Source organism: Hirundo rustica, chromosome 6 (genome assembly GCF_015227805.2).
Source record: "Hirundo rustica isolate bHirRus1 chromosome 6, bHirRus1.pri.v3, whole genome shotgun sequence".
Classification (NCBI taxonomy): Eukaryota; Metazoa; Chordata; class Aves; order Passeriformes; family Hirundinidae; genus Hirundo; species Hirundo rustica.
Genome location: NC_053455.1, coordinates 39,218,011 through 39,243,365, shown reverse-complemented (window position 1 = coordinate 39,243,365; position 25,355 = coordinate 39,218,011). Strand labels below are relative to the sequence as shown.

General features: G+C 49.1%; 1 protein-coding gene across 3 annotated transcripts in view; it reads right to left on the bottom strand.

The window, feature by feature from the left end:
* Positions 1 to 23,136, bottom strand: part of CREB3L1 (cAMP responsive element binding protein 3 like 1) — a 45,276-nt gene extending 22,140 nt beyond the window's left edge. For all 3 annotated transcript variants that reach the window (XM_040067356.2, XM_040067358.2, XM_040067357.2), the window contains exon 1: positions 23,009 to 23,136. In XM_040067356.2, the coding sequence (XP_039923290.1) occupies positions 23,009 to 23,116 (108 nt within the window). In that variant the 5' untranslated portion in view covers positions 23,117 to 23,136. The remainder of the gene's footprint in view (positions 1 to 23,008) is intronic.
* Positions 23,137 to 25,355: the final 2,219 nt, after the last annotated feature.

The window sequence follows — 25,355 nt, the reverse complement described above, 5'->3', positions numbered from 1 at the left end:
CTGGAGAGAGCTCAGCAGAGCCAGACTGGGTCTGTCCCCCCACCCCCTGCCTGGAAAAGCATCTCAGTGGGCAGAAAGGCATTGAAAGCAGTATTCTGAAATACCAAGAGCAACAGGGTATGAATCAGAGTGGGAGAGACCACATAGGTCCTAGAGTGGAGACATGAATGCCAATGAATTCCAGTGTAAGAGCTCAGCTCCGGAGAAAGCCTGGCTTCTAGAGAAGCATGGGGTGTGTGCAGTCCTGTCTTTCCCCAGTGCTAGGGCTGAGGAAGGAGGTGGCCAGGGGACCCCGGATGCTGGAGTCCAGGTTCCTGCTCCGACCGGAAGGTATATTTGTTTTACCTGAGAGCAGTACCACTCTGTCAACATTCCACTGCCTGTCAGAGCTTTGGGGTGAGGCTGGGGAGTGAAGTAGGCTCTAGATGAACCGACCCACACTTCCCACCAAGTGGAGGGAGATGGTAAGTGGCAGCAATCTCCAACATGTCAGTGCCTTTCATCCTCCAGCATCATACTTCAACTGCTCAATTTAAAACCTCAGATGCTCACAGAGCACACTGTGGGGAATGGAATCCATGCCACCTGCATTCTGCCTGACACGAGATTTCTCTCCATTCACTTCCTTCCCACTTGTCCTCCAACTGCCTGGAGTGACAGCCCAACACACGACCATCCAAGGCTTCCCTAGAGACCAGACGCTGCATGTGCAAGTAGGGTGGAGAAGGCACACTCATGCTAAATCCTAGTGTTGAGACCCTCCCCACAATGTCTGGGCTAAAGTTTTCTCCACTTGTTCCCACAGCAGAAGCAGAGTTGGCGGGGTAGTTTGGTAAAATCTACACAGCCATTTCCAAGTTGCCTAGGAGCATTTTTGCACTTGAATCAAGTAACAGAAAACACCTACCATCTGTGGGGAGTGTAACTTCAGAGGGAGCTGAGTCAGCAGATGGGTTAGATAGTTATCTAGAAAGCAATGGAAAACCAGGTTTTGTCCTATCCTACAGCATAGAAGGATAATGAGTTTGGAGTCCTGAGCATTAACCCCAGAGAGTGCCTGCTCATGTAACAGCTGTTCTTTGTCTTGTGTTCTCTAAACAACACAAGCAAACACAGGATGTGAACATGATAGCCTTATGGTAAGGGCGAGAACCACAGAAAAGTGAAGGGATTCAGAGTGCTTTCTGCTAACGCACCACGACACAGCAGAGCTGGGCTCAAATCATATTTAGTGTTGTGACCATCAAAACTAGAACCAGTGTGTAGCCACGGAAGAGAAGCAGAGCTGGACGGACAGCTGTGGGGAAAGCTGTCTCTGACGCTGCCACGTGCTTCCAATTTCTTTCACAACTGTGCATTAACAAAGGCAGAGGTGGGATTGAAGAGAGTCAAGAAAATGCATTCATGCAGTAGTTACACAGATTATCTGTCAGCAACATCCCACCCACATTTAGAACAATGATCCCTTGGTCAGTCAACAATCTCTCAATTGTTAGACAAACCTACCTAGAGGGAAGAGGCGGAGATGTGCCTCTGGCTCTATTCCGAAACAAAAAAAAATCACCCCAAAAAATCAGCAGCTGCTGAGGGGTTGGAGATGATTAATGAGTGCAAGGGACTGAGTATCGGAGCTTTAGCCCAGGCACCAACATTGGCAGGAATAATTTCAGGTTTCTGATTCTTTTAGACACCATACAGCAGACTTGCTGCTGGAAGACCTTGCTATTTGGAGATGAGGATGAAGGCAACACTGTTCTCCCAGAAGTGCAGAAGTTCAGGTCCTCAAGAGACCATTCTCTCCCAAGAGACAGATGCCTACTGCAGAGTACAGGAAAAACGTGGGTGATGAGTGGAGAATGAAACTTGTACCCCTCCCTGGGAATCCAGAAATGTTGGGGCATCTACCCCTCTCTGGGCTTCTGCATCTTATCCTCCAGGACAACTAAATACTGGCAAAGCATTCTCATCAAAGCAGCCTGTTTCAGCTCTCACCACTCATCCATATAGCAGTCCAGCATCTCCAAACAGATGGTGGAGAGAAGGGAGCTAGCCCATGAGATTGGCCATAACAATGGTTATTATCAAAGGGAGCACCAAGGATCCAACACCCTCAAGGAGGGAGAGCCTAGAGCTGACACAAAGCTGGAGATTGTTGTTTTACTCAAAGAAGGTGGCAAGAGGCAGAGGAAAGCAGCAGAAGGAAGGGTAAAGCAAACAAAAATAATAACATGGCTTTGTAGCTGGCTATACCCACAATGGAAACTATGGGACCAGCACACAGCTGTCACCACATCCCAGGAAGACTACTGGGGCACTTTGGTTGACTGTTCTCCCCTGAAGCCAACAGGTATTGTTATTTTTAGACTTCTAATTTGTGTAAGACAGCTGTGCATGGAACCACATGGTAAGAAGAAAGAGTGTCCCCTTGTCAAGATCCTACTGTGATGGACACAGTAAGGAGCAACCCTGAGTTTATTTTGGCTAGATGCCATCAAATCCACTACTAATTAGTTTAGATAGAGCCTGTTAACCCAGAATATGCAAATTTTGTCCCACCCAGCCTAATTTTGGGAGCTGCACTTATCTGGCAAAACTGAGAGAAAGCTTCAGCCATACTCTTCCTTTGCAAGTGTGAGAGAGGCTTCAAGCAACTAGGATATGGCGACTCAAGGCTGCGTACATCACAGCAGCATATGGCAGGGTCCGCGCTCCAAGTTTCTGAGCAATGAAGAGGAACAGGTTTATCACCTGACCAAGTCAACTGCAGCTTTATCCTTGATGGAATGGAAGGTGCTGGCTGGTCACTAGCCCTCCATTCCCACCCAGGCTGAGCCTGGGGCCAGCACAGCTAAAGGTCTTCATGTGCTGCCACGAAATGGTATGACTAGGCTGGGCTTTGGGGAGACTTTTGCCAACACAATGGCAACAAAGGTCTCAGCAGACCAGGGAAGGTTCAAGAAAGTCCATGGAACTTGGGTGTGAATGAAGGTAGGATGGACAGAGATACCCAAGCACATCCTCTCACAGCTTCTTCAAGACCAAAACTTCTTGAGAGTGCCTTCCAACCAGGCCGAGATCAGCCAGCTCCTGCTTCTCAGAGGATTGGCCACGAGTTTCTAATTGTGACAATGAAGGTCTCAGCAACTCTGCTGTGATTCTTCTTTAAGATATTTCAAGTAACTTTCATGCAGATGGGCCTGGCATTAGCAAGGGGGACCAGTCAACTGGGAAACTTGACCCTTACCATCGTGGCCTAGAGGGAGTGGGTGTGCAGTGTACTGAGGGAAAACAGTTTCCAGATGGGATACAAAGCTCACAGCACAGTCTCATTCTGCATTATTCGCTCCTGTTATCTTCCCCTCCCTTTCACACCCTCCTTCCTTCTCCTTCTAACTATGCTCCAAAGCCAAGAAATAGCACGAGATGTGTTTCCAAAGCTGTATTACCAGTGAGCGGTCAGGGAGGGGGCAGCCAAGGGACAGAAACGCAATGGCGAGGATGTGCTGGATTTCCTGATCCAAGCCTGATTTCTGGCTGCCTGTCCCCCTCCATCTCTAGGAGGACAGGGAGGCAGCACCCAAAGAGGATAAGCCAGTGTGTCCAGGTATGGGGAGGCAGCAACCATTGTATCTCTAGGCCCTTCAGAGAGCCTTAACCTGTTCTAGTGCCACAGTAGAATCTGCCCAGGCTGAGGCCACCTCAGCCATGGGGAGAGAGTGAGAATCTGTCAGCTTCTGGCTTCTGCTCCCTCCCACTCCTGGTGATCGACATAGGCACTGACTCTTCCAAACATATTTCCACCACATGTTTTCATCCTGACCTCATGCTTAGGGTTGTCTAAATAGCACACTGTATGTGCGTGCGTGCACTTCTCATTCAAACACCCTTTCCTGCTGTACAACAGTTATCTTGGGAGCTAAATGTAAGGCATCCAGATATACAAATGCAAGCTCTACATATACCCCCACCCAGAGCTGGTGTTAGAACTCTGGAGGCCCCAGGCAGAGACTGAGGCACTAAACTTTCCTCCCTTCCCGGCTGCACATGGGATGCCTTAAGGTAGCACTCTAGTAGCCCAGTGGCACCATGCATGGCTGAGGAGATGATGACTTCCTCCCCCTGGATCCACGTCTCTCTACTCATCCTGGCTGCATTTGCCCCTCCTTTTCCCCTTCATGCTTCCATTCTTTGACTGTGACTTTCCCCTTCCCACCTCCAGCTGAGTTGTTTGGACACAGTCTTCCTTCAGGATCAGCCTGGTTCTCACAGCCTTTCTCGTCCCACCACAACGGTCTCGCTCCAAAGAGAAAGCAGCGAGGGGCTAAATCCAGCTGGGCGGCAGCCCAGGCCCAGGAGACGAAAGGCCTTTGCAGGTTGGAGGTTCTGCTCGTGCTGGCAAGCAGTGAAGATGGGGAGGGGATTCTTCTGAGTTTTCTCTTTTCTTTTTGAAAATTTTTTCCTATTTGCTTGCCAAGATAAATCTCCTGTCCCAGCTGTGACATCTGCATTTCCCTTCTCTGCTTTCACTGAGGAATGAAGCCCCCTGCACTCCAGCTGCACAGCCGAGGTTTTCTTTACATTCCAGGAAAGAAGAGCCCATACACTCCAGACAGTCCTTCTGCTCTTTAAAATGCAGAGAATTTTAGACCTTATGAAAGTGAAGTTCTCAACCGTGTTAATAAGATTCAGACAGGACGGACAGATGCTGTGCACACTTCTCCACACAGCCAGTTAGAGCACGTGCACCCCAAGGGGCACAAGTGATCATCCAACCATCCCTGGGCTGCCACTCCTCTGCTTCTCCTCCACCCTGAACCCATACTGCTCTTGTACCTCACCTATCACAGGTCCCTGCTGCTCCATGCCTGGTCTGCCCAGGCCCCTGGTGTGCCAGAACAGCTTGCCACTGACCTGCTACCTCCTTGCTGCTGCTGCTTCTCTGTGTGGCATGGCCAAAGCACCAAAGGCCAAACCGCCTGTCAACGCCACTGTCATTCCCCTCCAGCAGCAGGACAGCATCCTGAGCAGCAGCACCCCTGTCCTTCTCAGGCTCTCCCTCAATGCTCAAGTCACCTGTGACTACTTTCAGCATCACGACCTTGGCATGTACGGTGGACCAAACACTCCAGACATCTCAAGGTGCATGGGTTTGACTGATCCTGATGTGGAACTAGGCCCACAATTTGCTGCTGTCTGTAGAATCGTAGAATCACAGAGTCACTTAGGTGAAAAGAAGCCTCTGAGATCATCGAGTCTAAGCTATGAATGAACACAGTGTCAACTGGACTATGGCAGCAAATGCCACTGCCAGTCTTTCCTTGAACACCTCCAGGGATGGTGACTCCACTACTTCTCTGGGCAATCCATTCCAATGTCTAATCACCCTTTTTCTGAATAAATTTTTGCTAATGCTCAACCTAAACCTGCAGTTTAAGACTACATCCTCTCATCTGGTCTCTAGTTGCCTGGGAGAAGAGGCCAACCCCCACCTGGCCACAACCTCCTTTCAGGTACTTGTAGAGAGCGATAAGCTCTCCGCCGAGCCTACTCTTGTCTCTGCAAGGCTCAGGCGCAACTCGCCGTGGAAACCTTCTTCCACCGCGCATCCGTGCCAAGGGCCTGGATTTACAATTTCCAGCGCTAGGCGCCACAGGACCTAGGAGGGACCGTCGGCGGCTCAAGGCGCAGCCGGGGGAGGGCGGCGGCGGGCGCGGCGCCCGGGCCGGGCGCAGCAGCGGCGGGGCGGCCCCGGAGCCGCAGCCCCTGAGGGCGGCCGCGCGCGGGCTGCCCCAGCCGCGCGGGGACGGCGGCGGCGGTGGCGGTTTAACGGTCGCCGCGGCGCGCTTCCAGGGGCCCGCAGCCGCGGCCGCCCATTGGCCGGCGCCGCCGGGAGGCGGCCAATGGGAGGCGGCTGCCAGCGGCGCGGCGCGCGGGAGGAGTGCAGGGTTAGGACGGAGCGGCGCGGGCCGGGCCCGCTCATCCCGGGATGTCGGCATGGGGAGCGCCCCGGGAAAGTCGACGCAGCCCCTTCGGCACGCACGGCTCCCGCGGCGTGCCGAAACCTCCCTGGCAGGCGGGAAGGCTTCGTGGTTTCACCCCCTCCTGCCCTACAACCCCGGCAGGGGGGACAAAGCCATCGGCTGACGGAGCGCGCGATGTTGTTGAAAAGCATGTGCGCAACACAGACCGCATGGAAATTCCGTGGCCGAGATTGCAGCCGTGTAATATCCAGCTCAGAGTTCGCAAGACCGCAGTTCATTGGGGAGAATACTGGGAGGCACCAGGCGCAGGAGGAGAGGGCGAGTTGTCTTTAACTTAGATGCTTCTGCCCTTGAAAGAATAAAGGAGTAAAAGGTATGTGGAAAGCTGAAATCTGCTAGCCTGTGACTGGCGGCCCCAACGGAGGACTTTGAATGCTGCTAAAGTTATGGACATATGTAGTGTCTCCACAGCCGGCACTAGTGTGTTCAGCATAAATGGGATTAGCAGCCGGCACACGGCACGACGGGCAGTGGTGATGTGGGAGAGATTGGAAATGCCCTGCAAGGGGAACGACTGTGGATCTGCACAGAACCCAGGCTGAGGTGATTCACAAGTGGCACTGCAGCGTGGCCACAGTGGTGTGGCCACTTGTGTGCTCTCCCACCACCTGTGGGTGCCAGGTTCAGAGCAGATATGCATGTGCTAGGGAGGAGGGGAGAAACAGCAGCCTCCCCTTGAGCAAAACAGGCTCCACTGGCCTGGGGTGGAAAGCAGCTACAGTCCGTGGTTTGCCTGTGGCGTGAGACTAGCTGAATCTGCAGAGATAGGAGCACCTCTCCTCCCAGCAGTGGCACCCTGGAGGATAAAAAGGAATGCCTCTGCTTTTCAGCATGCTTTTGCTGTTTGTATGCTACATATGCAATGAATGTCCCAAATTTCCTTTGGCTTACAACTGCCTTGCAGCTGACTCCGATAAAAAAAATTAGAGCAGGACTTAAACCATACGCAGAACTGGACACAACTCTCTCAGGATGAAACATTTGAATCGGCTGCTCTTAACCCTCATTTGGCAGAAGATTTGGGGCAAATTTCTAGGAGTTTGTGAAAGGTAAATAAAAAGCTTGTCCTGCTAGGCTTTTTTTGAGCTTGGAGAACTGAAGACACCTGCTTGCTACAAAACAAAGCCGCCCTTATTTCTAAGCCATTGTGGTGGCAGCTGGGCTGTGTTCAAACAGATGCGTAGGAGCTGTTCTCCATGGGAATGCAGGTATCCCTGGGCAAGCTGGCAGGGGTCTCTTCCTCTTCTTTGCTCCTCTCCAAGCCAAGGTCAGTCTCCAGGCAGACACTTCACACGAGCAGTAGTCCTTAGAGAGGGAAGCTGTATTGTCATCTCTGTCCCCAGATCTCTGCTGTCTTGGCTGAATTGGTGCTTGTTTGTGTGAACACAGCAGCCTCAGCTGTGTTTGCAGCAGGCTCCCAGCGATACCCTAACTCCACACCACGATGGGGCTTTCAGCTGCTGTAACATCTGGGGGTGGGAGACCATGTGAACTTCGTGTCCTTGCGTGTGAAAATATAATCCATCATTTTGGGGAAGGCCCTGTCTGCTATGTTAACCTGATCCATCTCCACCCAGGCGTGCCCTTGCAGAGCCCATCCACCCTTCCTCAACCCCCACAGAGGCACAGCAGCCAGAACACAACTGGGTGTCCATAGCCATGTCTGCGCACCCGAGGGATGTGTCCCTAGCACAGCCCTGCAAACCTAGAGGTGAATCTACCCTGGAAAAGACTACATGGATTTAATTGTGTGTGGCATGTCTGCCTGGGTAGTTTAGAGAAAAATAATCTGCTTAATGGTGAGGGATGCACAGTGTGACAGCAGGCAGGGCAAATGAAAGAAAATACTGGTTTATTCTGTGTGATTATCTGTGAACTATACTGCCACACTGATGTGAAACCATGTCACACTATCACCAAAAGACATGAAATGCAGCGTGAATGTTCAATACGATTAAAAATAAATTAGGTGCAACTGCTCAAGCCATTCACCAGTCAGTGGGATGGGAATGTTTATTCAATAACCAAAATAAATTGGAATAAATGCCACTCCACCATTTCTTCTATCTTTTTTGGAAACTTCTGGCCCTGGCCAGTAAGGAGTTGAAGCTGCTAGAGTTGGCAGATCTCTGCTCTTACACAGCTTGTCAGCCTTATGCCATTATGCTTTCCACCCTATGATTTTTTCTGCATCTTCCAAGAAAGTAACAAGAAAGACACAGTGGGAGATAGAGGAAATCTGCTCTGGGAGATAACCAGAGAAGGAGGAAAGGTCTGAATTATCTTTACACTCATCTTCATTTGTCTCATTGAAACTGTTTCTCTTTAGTGCTCAGAGAGCAAAATCAGAGATAATTCACATTTTGTCCCCTGGTAGGTCCCTGGAGACCCATAAAGAAAAGCAGGCCGTGAAAGAGGAAGAGCTGTACTCTGTTCAAGTCCAAAAGCTGAGGCATGCAGCTAATACCAAACATTACTGGTGGCTTGCATTCCTTGGGCCTTTGTAAAGGGCACTTAACAGAGCAACTAAGTCTGGGCCAGCTTATTTGTGACTCAAGGATCTGAGGGATTTTCACATAAAATCTTAGGAGAGCAAGAGCTGGGACTCTCTTCAGTGGCCAGGCTGGGCAAGTGTTGTGTTTTGCAAGCAGCAGACTGAACAGGGTCCTGCAACAGGCCACTTTTCAAAGCAATTCAACTTGGAATGCAGATTTCTGACCTTCTGCCAATATCTCAGTGGAAAGACTGCCCTAAGCAGCAGATAGGAAATTAAACTTTGTCTCCAGTGCTGAGGGTACCATTTTCACCTCAGCAGTGGAGCTGCAAAAACCAGAGTCTCTGGAGAATGGGGAAATCCTTCCTAGGCTGCAAAGAGCAGTAACACCTCTCAGACCATTTGTCACTACTGGGGTAGCCTGGATTAACACATTCGTGGAGTGGAATGAAGACATGATGCTGGTGAACCAGGGGTAAAAGCCTTGCATTTTAAAGATAAGGATGGATTTCTAACTGGTCAGAGATCAGGCAGTCACTTCAACCATGGGATGAAAATCACAGCTGAAGGAGAAAAGGAAGCCTATCAAAACCCTTTCCCAACACCTGGCCCTCCAGATATCCTTTCTTCAAGCCAGACTTCTCCACAACAAGGCCCAGCAGCCAAGGACCCTGTAGCTGGTGAAAAGAAGTTGAAATGTGGAGATGCGTGGTATCATGTATTCAAGTAATGTCAGAAGCTTCTGAGAAGAAAAGATCCCATGTTCCTTTGAAGCCAGGAAACCTGAACCCCTGTTGTGAAAGCTCCTTCGTCTGAGATCAAGCAGACATCTGCACCCCAGCACTGGAGTGATATCTGCAAAAGCTGGTGAATTTGGGCATCCATTTTCTGGACATCCCTGGACAAGGGAGATGATAGATAGCCTCATGAGTTTTAGGGCTTAGAGGAACCACTCTGGTAATTAAATATGGTTCCTTACAGAGCTGAATGCCTCCTGCTTCAAATTCATCATCTGCAACTGAACTCAGTTTAAAGGCTCCAGATACATCCAGATCTCTAAAAAAACCCAAACAAAACAAACAAACAAACAAAAAGTCCCACACCAAAAACCAACACAAAAAACAACCAACTGTTGGAGAAGTGAAATAGTTACCAAACACGAGTCACTGCATAGAGGAACTCTCTACCTTAAGCCTCCAAAATGTTTCCTCAGGCTTTTCGCTCTTAGACGAACAAGTCCTTACTACCATAGATTTTCCTGAGAACAAATCCAAGTCACCTTTTTATCTGTGGAGTGTGGTATGGCATGGCCACCTTGCCAGGTTGTTCTGCAGGCAGGGAGAACTTGAGGAGTCATCTAGTGATGATGGAAGGTTGCTGTCATATAACTTTGTGTTAATAGCATATTCAAAGATTAAGTTATCTTTCTGTGTAATTAATTGCTTTTATTATTATTTGGTTATGTTAAATAGATTTTAACTTAATCAAATCACAGGTGGAAGTGAGCGATTCCTGTGGCAAATGAATTTACAGCCCTGCCATGGTGGCCAGTGCTGCAATGCAATAATGAAGACTGTGTGAACCTTAGAAAATCAAGACAAAATCTACAGTGGTTTGGCTTCTGGACATTCTTTCAGACAGGGCCTTACTTTGCAGTTATATAATTCAGGACAAGAAGCAACCTTTCAGTATCCATCATGGCTTTATGTGCAACAAAAGAAAAAAAAGCATCAGTGAGATCTTCCCTTTTTGTCCCTTAACCTTGATGCTAAGTGAATTTTCCCAAGTATGGTGTTCTCAATATACAGGAAATCTTTCACAAGTGCCCAATATATGCAATATATATCCCAGCACAGATCCAGCCCCCTGCTCCTGCCTGGATCCTGACAGCACCAGGCCTTCTCATGCCAACCTCTTCCCTTCTGCCTCTGCTGCTTGATACCCGCCTGCTTCACTCTTCCTTCCTCCTGGCTCTCTCTGAAAGGGTGCACACATCTGGCTTGCCTTTATTGTGTGATAAATCTCACCCTGCATCTTGGGTTCATTTTCTGAAAGTTTTGAATGGTGTCTTGGAAATGCTGTTGGACAATAGGAGCTCTTTGAACCCAGGCCAGCTGGACAGGACTCCTTGCATTGCAGCTGACATGCAGGCTTTGGCGGTCTTTCTCGACTCTTTCCTCTCTTTTCTTTACAACATTTGAGTTGTCCTCAAACTTTATTTTTGGAGTGGGCAGTGCATTTCTGAATCTTTTCATCATTATATTATTATTAATTATGGTCATGACTATTTCTCTTTCTGCTGGCACTCCTGGGTGGATCTCTCCTCTCTCACTTAATATCTTGGGTACGACTACCTTGGCCACAACCCACTCAAGCAGTGACTCAGAATCCCTGGCCTGTTCCCAGGAGAGATGCAAGAGTTTTGCCAATTGGTTTAAAAAGAAGCAATCATTTTCCAGAGCTACTCTCTCACTCAACAGAGCTGAGCTGAGTGGAAAAGCTCAGCTTTGTGGTTCCAGGGAGTCCATCCCTGGTGGACGGGCTGTCCCTGGGTTATTATGAAAGCAAAGCACTGCTCCCTTTGCATGCAAACAAGATGACTTCTGAACCAGGCAGTAGGAGTCTCCTCTGAAAACAATTTTGCTCTTTGGGGGTCATTGCACTCAATTTCCCCATTCCCAAGCCCCTGGAGGAAACAAAGCTAAGGGAGGCATGTGGTCAGGATGGGGCATTGTAAGGGAGGGAATACTGGATACTCAGGTCAAACTGTTGCCTAATGTATCATCACACAGCTACCCACATCTTGAGTCAGAATGGAGAACGGCATAATCTGAAGCAGGCCCCCATATTGCTGGGTTTGAGGTTTGCTTGCAACAGTGATACGTGGTAGAGAAATCCCACCTTCATCCTCTGAGCATCTCAGACTTTCCAAACCATGCAGGAGGGTGGAAATTTAAAATTCTGATTTTAAAGGCAGGAGGCACCCTATGGCCCAACTGTTTGCCCCTCTACACATTGAGTTTATACAGCGAAGAAGGCTGTTTTGTTCCTGTATGGCTCCTGTGACTTAAAGACCTTCAGACAGTCTGCTCTTATGAGGGCATACATGCAAATTTTCTTCATTTCATGTGCTAGGAAGGACACAAGAAAAAAGAGATGGTCGGTCTTGGTGAGGCATGGCAGTCTCCCACAGAACATGGTGGGAACCTGAGTGAATCCTTCTGACTAGACTGCACTGCCTCCTGCAAATGGCACTGAGTGATGGAGGGAAGGGGATGACAGGCCTTCCACTATCAAGAGTGGCTACCTGGCAATGTCAGACCAGATCCTTCCCAGCCTCCCTTCCTATGCGCTGGGAAGCCCATCCGCTTCACAGGGCAGTCAAGAGCCCTCATGTTCTCTGGGGCTGGTATTTGTAAAGAAGAGGGACTGAGATCATCAGCTGCTTTTAACTCACATCTACCAAAGGGAGGACTAGATCTTGGGTCAAGTAAAACTCTCCTTCCTCCCGTTCTGCTGCAGGGTCCAGCAGGGCCTGTGAGCATCTGGGAACAGTGATCCTACCAGCCCTCTCTGTGCTGGTGTTGGAGGTTGAGCTGACTCGAGCTCAGCTGCCGTGGTCCAAGCACCAGGCAGAGGTGTCACTCTCTCTTCAGCTGCAGCACGGTGCGAACCACAGCTGCTTCCCTGTGCAGGGCTGCCTCTCCCGGGCTGGCAGGCTGGCTGCAGCTGGCCTCTGCTCCCACTGGCAGGGTGGCATTGCTGCTTCTGCTTGAGGAATGCAAACCGCCTGAGCTGCGCTTGAGGATTGGCCAGGAAAAGTCCACAAATAGCAACAGGAAATCAAAATGCCCGCTCCAGACGTGCACTAGATATGAGGCCATCCAGCACAAGGAGAAAAATCAAATGCTGGACAATGAAGATTACATCATGCTGTGGATGAACACGTGAGCCCATCCAGATGGGACCATGCCAACAGGTCCAGATGGCTCAGGAATGCTAGTCATAGCTACCTCTCTCATCCTTGGTTTTCCTTCCCTCTTTCTTTCGCTATTCTCCTTCCCTTCTGGCATCCTTCACCCTTTCCTTTCCCAGAATAAGTAAATAAATACTGACAACTCTGTGTAATTCAATTTCATCAAATATCAGAAAGGCATCTTAGTCCAGTGGATGGGCAACTAGTCAGGACATGGGTCTCTGGCACTTGTAGGTATCAAAGCTGCTGGGTGACCTAACCACACTGTGTGGCTGCTGGGCTTGACACAGTAATGTGTGCCTTCACCTCACCTGGGACTTCAGCTCCAGGTCACAAAGGAGGAGGTTGCAAGGGCTGTTTGCCTGGAGCCTGAAGCATGCAGGACAATTAAGAAATTTTGCTCCTGCTTTGCTGCAACTCACCCCAGCTGCTCACAGCTGCCACTGACTGCTTGCTGTGGCTGCAGCTACAAGGGGAGGGAGAAAACAGTTTTGCTGTCCTAGCTAACAGCCTCTACCCACCACCCTGGTACTAATTAGCAGCGAAGAAAGGAGCGCAGCAGCCTCTGCTCACTGCCCAGTATTGACCAGAGCAGCATCTGCTGCTACTCCGCTCTCTCCCAGCATGATAAAAAAGAGCTCAAAACCATGTAAGAAAAAAGTGAAAGGTATGTGCTTTGCCAGGTCTGAAAAAGGGCTGCAGGCCATTCGCTCATTAATTACTGCTAATCCAGCTGCTGGACAGCTGCCAACTATATTTGACAAAACCTGAAAAGCAGGAGAAGGATCAGAGAATGGAGAAGCAACCTCTGCATAACACCTCCCAATGGATGATGGTGATCCTAACTTTACAACAGGCCAGACAGAGTTACTACAAAGAAAAGGTACCTCCAAAGAAAGGGAAAGTGCAAAACCATGTGCTGGGCAGCAGGAGGAACTGACATGGGTCTTGAATGTCCTGCTAGGGACTGATAAAATCATGACATACTGATATTTTCAGCTTGTTACCTCCTTCTCATTTACAAACCAGCAGAGAAATGGGAGCCTGAGAACTCAGCCCAGCACTGACCATGCAACTGACCATTTTTGGGGCAAAAATGTAACAGGGTGCTCTCAGCAAGTTGCACCAAACTGGTGGAGAAGTTGGATTTTGTGCCTGAGGCAGGATCTGGTTGTACAGTGGAGTATGAGGTATGAGTACAGCCCATTCACTGGATTTATAAAGCACAAATTGTTTGGTTTTCAGTAAGGCCCGGAGTGGTCAGGCCAGTAACAGCATGGGCCAAAAGTACTTTAGTTTAAATCCTGATGCTGACCAACGCAGTCATTCATACTGACACAGAAAGATTACTCTGGATTAGCTTGAAGTATCTGAGGTCGGATAGAGACACGTGCAGTCTGCAGGGACAAGGAACAGGAGAGGGGTGAAGGATAGCTGGGATATCAGTGGAGAATAAATCAACCAAACCGAAAATGTGGCACATATCATGTGTAGCTGCAAAGTCATTGGAAAAGAGTCCAACCAGAGAAGCAAAGTAATAGCTCCTATAGACATTTCCTGGCAAATACTTACTAGCAAAACCCCACTCCAATCTTAGTTGTTGTTAATCTGCTTCACCCATTGATGACACTGCTCCTTTTCAGCAAGAATAAGGATGTCCCTTTTTTTAGTGGACGAAAGCGGCATCACTGCAAGTGACATCCTGAGGATCACACACTAAGAAACCAGCAGAGCCAGGACTAAAATACTGTTCTCTCATTCCCAACAACCTCACTGCAGCAGTGTCCATAAAGACAGGAGAAACACAACAAAAACAAACCCAACATAATTCAATTGGCAATTCAGTATTTGTGGCTCAACAGCACCTCATCAACTCTGAGAGTCTGCCACATTTGCTTGGAAAGAAGAGCCACATTTCCAGCGCTCCCTGGGCAAAGAGCTCTCAGATTGAGAGACTGAAAAGTCTTTGAAAGAAACCTTCCATCAACAGTCTTTACAAATGTCAGAGCTGGTTTCCTCCTCCCTGAGCTGCCTGGCTTGCAGTCCCTCCCCCCGGGACAGCAGTGAGCTTAGCCAAAAGCACCTGCCCAGCTCCTTCCTTCAACTGTCATGAATTTAGCAGATTAATTTAACATCAAGCTGCTCTGACATCTAACAACTAACTCTTGAGGCTCTGAAACTGGGTCCTCTTCTTCATCCTGGTCTCTCTCTACCTTTTTCTCCTTCTGGAGGGAAAAGCTCTCCTCCAAGTAGCGAGAGGGCTGCAAATATTGCAGAGCCAGAGCAGGTTTGCATGGTAGACCCCCTGCACCTCAAACAGCAGAGATAGGTTATTGTTGAGCTGCAATGCTCCCCTTGGATGTGCCATGCCATTAAGAGGAGGAGCCAGTGACCCCATGACACTGTGGTGGGGAGCCAGCATGGAAGATGTTGTTTGGGCATTGATCTAAGAACGCTCCTCTGCAGGCGGAATGCTGACAATCCAATAGGAATGTCCACAACCAGTGTAGCATCTAGTTCCCTCCTGTGTAACACAGCTGGTGTCAGGCCCAAGTTGTAGTACTCCTCCAGCCTTAGCTGCCAGGTTCCTTGCAAGGGAGCCCTGACATTCCTGTTGCAGGGGAACTCCTGGCACAAACTGCTCAGTTGAAAGCATTATGTTTTGCATCTACTCTAGGAAAAATGCTAACTGCATTTTGAGCAGGGTTTGCTGATCGGGTCAGCCAGACTGACCTAAATGAACATTTTTCCTAATCAAGACAAAGTCACAGTGTAACGAAGCCAAAAGCAACTTCACTGAGGTACTCAGGGGTGAGTTTCCTCTGGAACAGCCTGGACAGTGATCGTAATAAATGACCTCACACAAGGCATCACCTTTGAGCTCTAAAGACGGTACTAATTACTCCATCTTGTTTAGATTGTGTAGTAGTTTCAGGGAGAATAGCCTTGCACAGTGCTGTATGGGGAATTTCTCCAGTCTTAGAAAGTGAGAAGATAAAACAGGACAAGAAAGAAAGGAGTGAACAAGTATGTGGATATATGCACTTCTAACCTTCATGAGACCTTGTTCTGGCTAATCAATTTGTCAAGATAAGTGTCAAGCATCTATCACTTGGACACAGACCAGACCAGAGCAGCACCACATGATTTCAAAGGCAGATAGCCATAGATAGGTTTAAGAAAATAAGAATCAAAGGAGAGATACAAAGAAAGAGAAAAGAAGGTGGATAAAGAAGTCAGAAAGGGGTGGGTGAGAGGATAAGGCTGGAGTGTTTGGGTTAGTTCAGGAAAATACAGGAAAGGAAAACTTTGAATGATGTAACCATACAGGAAAGCAGAAGTAAAATTTGTTTTCTTGAGCAGCTGGAAATAAGTTAGATAGATGTAAACACTGCATGGCAGACATGCGGAACAACTGGGTTGAAAGACACAGCCTGCCTTTCAGCATGCTACTTGCAGTCCCTTGCCACTCTGGACATGCCCTTGGCACTTCACAACCTTTCAGCTATTCCTGCTCTGAGGAACATTGCCAAACACGCAGACACCAACCCAAGGAAACACCTAGCAACTTACAACACAAGTTGAGCTCCAGATACAGGAAAAAGTAAGAGAAGAGCTCCATGCAAGCACCCACTCTGTCCTAGTGCCTGGCTGAAAACTGGATCAATGATTTCAGTCAGAGAATACCAAACTACACTAGGTAGCTCACACAGAAGTTACCTGCTGCAGCAGGAAAAAGATGGTGCCAGCATGGGAGTCAGCTGAGAAAGATGGCTTTGGTTCCACCTTTATTCTCACTTCTCATCTTCCATGTGGAGACATGAAGTGCCAGCAGTTCAGATGTGTAAATACAGTCACTGGCAGAAAGCAGGGACTGGTAGGATGTAGTAATCCCAGGACTAAGATTGGCTTGGAATTGAGGACCTAACACACTTGGCTACTCCAGCAGACATGTCTCCAGAAGAACAATGCTGGCCACAAGGTTGCCTGTGAAGCACAGGTGACTGCATTGCACCTTGCTGCACAGACCTGGAATTTCACTGGGAAATCTCTGAGCCAAATTAGGCCAAGAGACAGGTTCTGGGCATTTCTTAGGAGAGCTACAATGGTTTGCTTCATTGCTGGTGCCCTACCTGTTTCTCTGCAGCAAGGAGAGTCACTAATTGACTTATGTGAACCATCTGGTTTCTTACAGTGGACTGTCTACAACAGAACAAGGATGCATAAGCTTTAGTGGGTTGACTCATCCCTTCCTCGAAATGCACTGGAACAAGTGAGTCTTGAGAATCAAATTGCTGCATCAAGAACAATCCTGCCTGTGGTTATGTACAGAGGATTTACCATGTGGCCATTGCAAAGACAGCTCCAGAGAGTTAGGCATTTTCATTTGCTTCTTTTAAATAATAAATAAGTAATTACTAAATGTTAATTAAATACTACCCTAAAACATATGGAGAAATGCTGAGGAAAAAAGGGAACAAGCAGAGGACTAACTTTTCTCAGCGGAAACACAGCAGTAAGTCACAGAGGTGTCAGCCTGGTCGTATTTTAAATATTGCAGCTACAACTGGGGCTATGAAATCCCTAGTTTAAATTCCCCTTTGAGGGGTTGCTTCAGAAAATGCTCTTCTTTCCTAATCCCTGCTCTACCAGAGACAGCTCCATTCCAGGCTTCAGAAGAACAGTGCAGCACCAATGGGACCAACACAGCACCAGTCATGGATGAGACCAGAGCAGCACAGGATGGGACCAGTGCAGTACCAGATGAGCTCCTGAGCAGCAGAAGATATTTTGCATCAATGAACACAACATATTTCATTAAATTTAGAAGCCATCACACACTATGGTGGCTCCTGAAGCCACCATACAATACAAGCTTGTCCTCTGGTACCAAGAGGTACAGTGTGCCAGTCTTAGAGGTTTTCTACAGTCTGATCCACACAAATAAGACCTCAGGTTTGTTCCTCTCTGAAAGTGGTGGTGGTGGCACTGAACGGCTGCCTTATGCCATAGGGGATGAGGATTGCTTGCCAGACACGGACTGAGCAGTACACAACTCCAGCATCTCCCAGCTGGTGCTGATGACACCCGCCCTCGGTGGGAGTGGACTGTGTGCACAGATGTACTTCCAGCTCCTGCCAAGCCCTCCCTTTGTTTACTCTGCAGGCACTTCACCAAAGACCTTCCTGCTTCTCCCCACCAAGATAATGGCTCTGTCTCCACTGTTTAACCCTGTTTTGGACATATGCCTTCCTGCACTCCTGCTCCTTGTTCTGGTCCAAGAGCACAGTTAATGGGTTCTCCCACTTTGGCTGAAAGATTATTTAGGACAATGGGTTCCCAGCACATGCAGGCAATTGTCCAACAGATGAATGTGTTTATTTAGGAAGAGTATCCCAAATGTTTATCAATTTCCTGGCAGATAGGACACATAAATGATCCACAGTGTCTGGACTAAGTATTGACCTAGAGTCTTCCAAATGAAATTCAAGTCTCTTCCCCTCTTTACCAAAAGGGAAACATTTTTCCTGGTGGTGACTCTACAGTGATGATGCTCAGGGACCCAGATTCAGAGATGCATCGACCCATGTTCAGCTCTGGTTTCATCCTGCTGCTAGCACTTCTGCAAGTGTAAGTCCCGCCATGAGATAGTAAGGAGCAGCAGGGGCACAAAGTATAGAAATCATGAGACAGATCCAAAGAGACTAAGAAAATAGATATGGGGAGTATTACCTTTGGATTCATTTCCATCAGGCCAGGTCTGATGGCCCCATCAGGTCTCTCTATCTGTGTTCCAGATCCTACAGGAATTTGGCTGACAAGTTCCAAGAAAAAATTAAAGAAAATAGCATTTCCATATCTAGTACTTGGCAGACTAACCATAAATGTGTTACTGACCAAATTTTACCAGGCACAGGAATAGAGGACCAAAATGCTTGCTGCATGTGTCCCCACAAGAGACTACCATCAGTGCTGGAGACCCAGCCTCCCGTTACAGCAGAGCTCCCCTGTCTAGCAACTGCAAGGGATACAAAGTGCGTGGCCAAACCTGCCTGAGCTCTCCCTCCTCACTGTGCACTGAGATGGTGAGAGGGAGTTTATAGAGCACAAAACTCGCTCAGACCAAAGGTCAGTCCAACACCTAAGCACCACTTAAGTGCTATTTATGTCCCTGTAGTAGGCATAAGAGGAATAAGTGTGTGCAGGCTTCCTGTGAGAGTGACAGTCATCCATGGTAAATAGCCTCTCTTCATCCTCAGAGGACGCTCCCCTATGAGTTGCCCCAGCATCACTCTCAGCCTGCTCACTATGTACAGTCCTGCCACCCTCCTTGTCCTGCAGGCCGGGACAATATTAAAGGAAAGAGCACACAGTAAGCCTAACACCCAGTTTGCACTCAAGGAGCAAACCCAGTGAGACAGACAGTTCTTCTCCCATTCTGCTGTCCCTTTGTAGGCTCCAGAAAATGCCAGTGGTCACATTGCCTGGGCATATAGGATCACACAGTGAAAGAGTGCGTTAGTGTGCATTCCCCAGAGGAGCTGGGTTAGCACTCCTGAGACAGTCTGAACAGCCGTTCTGCAGCTTCTAGCAGTGGAGTGAGCATGCAGGCTATTTTCTTGCCTTGATGTCTCTTGAAGGAGGTAAAGTATATGCTTTGAAAAGCATAGAGTCAAAATAAAGCTGTGTTTACATAAATATCCAGAGTCATCTGTGAACGTTTTTTGCATTATAAAACATAGAAGCAGAGGGAAGAGACAAACTGGGGTACTGGGTTAAAAAGAAACACATGACTCCTGTTTGGTTGGTTTATCCTGGCTTCCCTCTGACACCAGTGTCACAAACCCAGTGAAGCACAGTGGTGAATCTGACTCAAGAGATAAGTCTTTTGAAGAGTTTCACAGAACTGATAAGAGCTGAACGAGAAAGTAAGAGCTCTCTGAGTGCAGTTGTAATAGACTGTAAGCAAATAGATGGTTGCTTGCAGAAATGATCATAAATGCTGGACAGGGCAGGAGAAAAATGGGTGAAATTGATAAACAGGCACTGCATGAAGGATTAGCTTCTGGACAATAGGTCCTTCTGGGAGAAAAAAGATGAGCAAAGTTGCCTAAGTTCAAGAGCAGTATGTAGCCTCTTGAGCAAAAGGAGACTGACAGTGCTGTTAGCAGCCATCCTATGTAAGTCTGGTTAGCAGAAGCTAAGTGAAGAGAGGCATTTTGTGTCCTTTGGAGCTTCCCCATCCAATTAACAAGCAGACACCACTCCCCATAAGATTAAAAAAAAAAAAAAAAAAAAAAAAAAAAAAAAAGGTCAAAATCCTCACAGTGAAAAATCAGTTCCTTAAGCCCAGTCTAAACCTTCCCCATTCCAATTTATGACCACTCATCCTCCTGCCATGAAAGAGCCTGGCTCCATCTTCTCAGTAACTTCCTCAGTTGTGCAGGTGGGCTTCTCCTAGATCCTCCTGGAGCTGCCTCTTCTCCAGCTGACAAAGTCCAATTCCCTCAGCTACTCCTCACAGTAGAAATTCTCCATCTCCGAGTTAACCTGGTGACAACCCCCTTGATGCACTCAGATTTATCCCTGTATTTCTGATATCAGGCAGCCCAAAACTATATATTGTATTTGAGACACAGTTTTATGATTATCAAGAAAAAGGGAATAATCACTTTCCTGTGTCTATCTACATGTCACTCCTGTTCCTAGCTGCCTTTGCTACTGGGTCACACCATTGCTCCATGACCCCTGGTGGGTCAGTCCATCCGTCCATCCATCCATCCATCCATCCATCCATCCATCCATCCATCCATCCATCCATCCCAGGGGCAGGAGTCAGGGTTTGTTCTTGCTGAATTTAATGAGGTTCCTGTCAATCTATTCCTATAACCTGGGCAGATGTCTCTGAAAGGCAGCCCCAACACATTTAATTTTTTTTTTTTCTGTTGCCAGCACATGGACCTTTCTAAAGATGCATCTACAGATGTGCCTTAATTAATTCTTTGTTACAGCTTCAGATGAACAGTACAGATTTCTTAAGACCAAGATGACTCATTAGGACTGCCAAGGTTGAGGAAAAGAGAGCAATTTAGACACATGTAATTCTTGCCCCAAAGGAGCACAGACTCTGCAGTAAGGTTCATCCATCTTTTCTTTCTGCTTCCTTTCTGAAAAGAGAAAATCATACTCATGAAATTTCATACTGACATTTCACGGCTGACATTCCTGGCCTGTTTTTAGAAAAATGCCTGCTGAACAATACCTGGAAAAGTTTGCCCATCTTTGAAGCAAAGGCACTGGCAACTTTGTGAGCTATTGTGAACGGTGATGCTTTGCACGGTTCTATGTCAAAAGAACTTCTCCACACATTGCAAAGATCCCAGGGGATTTGCTGGATTTAGTAAGAAAATCCAAGTGTATTTCTTCCATCCTCCCCATTGTCATGCAGAGTGAGAAGTGAGAACAAAGAGGTTGATATATTATGTTCCACCTCTTGTATCACCAACAGATTCGGTAGGAGAGAAGTGGCTACAGAATCTCTTATATGTATCATCTGCAGGAAGAGAAGGTTTCAGCTTGACTCTCTCACTCCAGCAGAAGTTCGTGGTGCTGGCAGTTGGGAAAAAAATACACAAGGAAAAAAAAAAAAAAAAAAAAAAAAAAAAAAAAAAAAAAAAAAAAAGAAAGAAAGAAAGAAAGGGAAAAAAAAAAAAAGCGCCTTTAAAAAAGCACCTTTCTGCTGTCAGCAGAGCACAACGATGCCTGAATCACTGCAACATAGTTAAATGAGAAGACAAGGGCAAGCTGCTTCCAGAAGCAGCTCTCCAAGCAGAAAAGCCATTTAAATGAGGCAGGACAGAGCCAGCCTGCCCACGGCCACCACACACTTTAAACACACACTCCTGGCAGGTGACACCAGATGGCACTCTTACACAAAAGCTTCTTTTTCACAGGGTCTGCTTGCAGGCAGAAGTTGTGTTTAACTATAAAAAGGTACCACCTGTATTGGTTAGGGGTTCCGTGACTTCTGACCACAGCCCATGTTGCATCTTGTAAAAGGGCTGGTGCCTGTACATACTATTTTCATTTTGATAAAGGAATAAATGGTCTTGGCATAAAGCACTTCCTATCAGCATAGCTTCATCCACGCTGTATGTGTACAGAATTAGGGAAAGCACAAAACTCCTAGCAACAGGTCTCTCAGATATGAGCAGGCAAGACAAGCGCTCAGTCTCGGGGTGATGTGCCATTGGAAGGTCTGCCCGAACACTGCGGACTACGTTGCCTCTGGTAGAGCCCAGTGGAATCAGTCCTTGAGTCAGAGTGCTATCTCGGAAATTAGGAGCTGGCAGGATCTCTGACGGATGGGGCTGCCTGCATAATCTCTTTCCCAGACCCCGTGTGACTCTGCTTGGTGCAGTGCATTTAATATTTATGCAAATTCTGCATCTCTGCCGTCTCCCTCACAAAGGAGGCAACATAAAAGGATTTAGATATCTTTTGTGTAGCAAAGCAGAAGTGGATTCACCAGTGGATTCACCCTCTCCTTGTTCCCTGCTCCCACTGGAAGGATAGTCCTCCGGGACGCTCACAGTGCTACACCGGGAACACGGAGGTGCCGGTACTGTGAAAGAGGAGTAACGAGCCACTGCTCAGATCTCTGTCCGGGGCAGACACACTGTCCCACGGCTGCAGCCGCTCAGAGGCTGGCGGAGCCTCGCGTTCAGGCACTGCCCTGCTGCCCAGCGCCGGATTCCCTCGCTCCAAACCACCTCTGGGATGGGGCCCTTCCCACTTCTGCCTCAGGGTTGGATCCTGCCTGGCAGAGGGGCCGCAGGATCCCATGGAAACTCCCATGGAAAGCTCGGGCTCTACAGCAAAGAGTCTGTGCGTGTTCTCAGGGAGACCTGCTGGACTGAGAACTCGCCTGACTCCTGGGAGAGGCTGGGCAGTTTCCCTAGAGGTGAACAATGCCCCTTTGGTTCCCTGAGACTGGCAACACATTTTCCTCCCAAGTCACTCTTCCCCCTCACCCTTCTCTCCAAAGTAAATCAGCCCAGCCGAAGCGCCAGGCGATAGATGCTTCATCTTCCAAACGCCACTCTTGAGGAAAAGTTACAGGCAAAGGAGAGAGGAGACGCTGAACCCAAAGCTCTCCCGACGGCAATCGGCCGTGCCTCCGGTGCTCCCCGAGCTCACGCATGGCAGGTCGTACAGTCCCCGCCTGGCACCGCACACTTCTCCCCAGCCATCGGGCACATAAAACCACAGCGCAGAACAGCCCCGAGATTCCTCGGCGGGGTCTCCTCGGGGTAATAGCGGCCGGGCCAGTCCTGCGGGCGGCTGGCCGTGCGCGACGGCGGCCGCCCGGCTGCCTGCACCTCCGGGGCACTCCGGGGCAGGCGGAGCAGGGCGGGGACCGAGCCCGCCGCCGCGTCCCGTCCTCGCTGCCGGGGCCGGCCCGCCGGAGCGGGGGTGCTGCCGGCGGTCCCTTACCACATTGCTGAGGAAGTCCGCCTCGCTGAAGTCGCCGAAGTCGAGGAAGCCGGTGCCGGCGGCGGGGAAGAGCCGCTCGGCGGGGAAGGGCTCCAGGATACTGTCCATGGTGCCCGCGGCGCCGGGGCTCGGCCGCCCCCCGCGCTCGGCCGGCCGGGCTTACTGGGGCCGCACGCTCCCGCCCGCCCCCCGGCGGCGGCGGCCCATGGGCGGCGGGGCGGCAGCGACCGCCGGGCGGGCACGGGAGCGGAGCGCCGCGCCGGTGCCGCTCAGGGCGGCTGTCAGTGCCCCGCTGCCGAGGGGCCGGCGGGCGGCCACGGCACGCCCCCGCCGCTCTCCGGGAGCCGCCGGGGCGGGACTTCCCGCGCAGACACCCCCTCGAGGGAGCGCCCCCGCCTCCCGGGCAGCCCCCGCACCGCCGGGCGGGGCGAGGCCGGTGGCTGCCCGGGACTCCCGTGCTCTTCCCGGCGCTGCGCAGGGACCCGAGGGCGCTGCCGGCCCCCGGCAGAGCCGTGTCAATTTGGCGAACCCAACAAAACCTCCTTTCAGCAGCCGGCCGGCCGGCTTTGGTGGCTCCTCTGCATCCCTCGGGGAGCAGCGCCGGGAAAGATGGGCATTCCGCGGGGTCGGAGCCTGAGGGGCAGCCGGCAGGGAGGTCTCCCTGCCCCTGCTCCCCGCAGCGGGCTTGCAGGTAGGCCTAGCTGCAGCAGCACATCTGGCTGCTCTGTAATTAAAGAGCTGGGCACCATTAAAGAGCTTCAGGAAGATTATATGGTTTCAGATAAATAGGATCATGGATCCCTGTCCTCTCTGATCATTACTCCAACCAACACTCAGGAAAACCACTTATAATAATCCCGTTGAAGAAGCCCTGATGTTTCATTAATCTATCCCTGTTTTCATGGCTCCACAAAGAACAGACTGGAGTCCCAGCTTCAAGAAGGGGCTTTCTTGGTCACAGCATCTGGAGAAAAAACCCAAAGACAGCAGTGCATCTCTCCTGGGGGAAACCTGGCCGGAAGTTGCCAGCGGTGAGGGTTCTGGCAAAGAAGTGCTGATTTGAAGCTGGCTGGAGCCTGTGCTTGAACTGGACACGGAGTTTTCATCCATCCAGGCTCTTGCTCCACATTCTCCATGGCCATCAGAACTAAAAGCACAACCCAAGGTGCTTCTTGGCTACTGGTTGCACAAGCAGCCACATCCTGCACACAAAAGCCTTTATACTTACACACACAATGAGCTCTTTCAGTTACATTTACTTTTACCTTATGTTTCAGTCAAGTGTAAAGAGCCTTTGGGTAAAAGGTCAGAGACATAAATTCAGCCAGGATGGAGTTGTGTGGAGAAAATAATGCTGTTCCTACTTCCTGAATGGTAAAGAAACCTCTTTGTTAATGTGGATGCCAGTGGGTTTAAAGGGGGAAACACAAAAACCTTTGCCACTTTAAGACGGGAAGAAGAAATATGTCCAGCTCCTTCAGCAAGAAGTAAACCTGTCTCCAAGTAAGGGGAAAGATGCCTTTCCTTTAACATCCCAGTCAGCAGGGTTCTCAGCTGCAAGGAGTAGATAGACCGAATCCTGCCATAGCAGTGGAGTGACAGCCAGGGTCACAGAGCATGGACAGAGCCACAGCAGGGGCAGCTTCCCCACCTGCCACTAACCAACACGGATATCGCTTTCCTAGCTATAAAGACTCTCTGGTGAAACCAAGAGTTTCTGGTTCAGTGCCTTGCCCAAGCTAACACAAGGAAGTCTCTTCTCAGGACATACACTGTATTATCTTCAGGCTGAGGAAGCTCAGATAGTGTCAGCAATGGTTTGCACAGCATGGGTGGCAGTATCATCAGAAAAGGTCAAGCAAAGTAAACCTCACTTGTTTGTATGTGCTCTGAAGGGAAAATGCTTTAGCACAGTCAGATAGGAGCTGTGAAATCAATTCAGGAGATTAAAATATCTCAGAAAAAATAAGAAATTGCCTGGTCTGAAACCCTGCTTCTATTGAGTGCTTTCAGTACTGAGTGTAACTGCCCAGTTGCAGCTTCTCTGACTATCACTGCTGCACCTTTGCAGCAAGGAAGAATCATAACAAATATCCCATTTTGGTGTTGAACAGGAAAGCTGCTCTGTCCCATCTTGGAGAGCTCTGATGGGAACCTCCATCCCTAGCATCTGTGTAGAGCTTTGAAATGCACACTTTGCTTTATGTCAGACATGAGTGCAGTTCCCTAAAGGCAATAGAAATGTCATCTAGGTGATCAGAGAGTGTTGCTACTGACCCTGTGGAACCAAAAAGGAGTTATTTCTGCAGGCAAGCAGTTTTGTGCTCCAGAAGGGACATGAAGACAG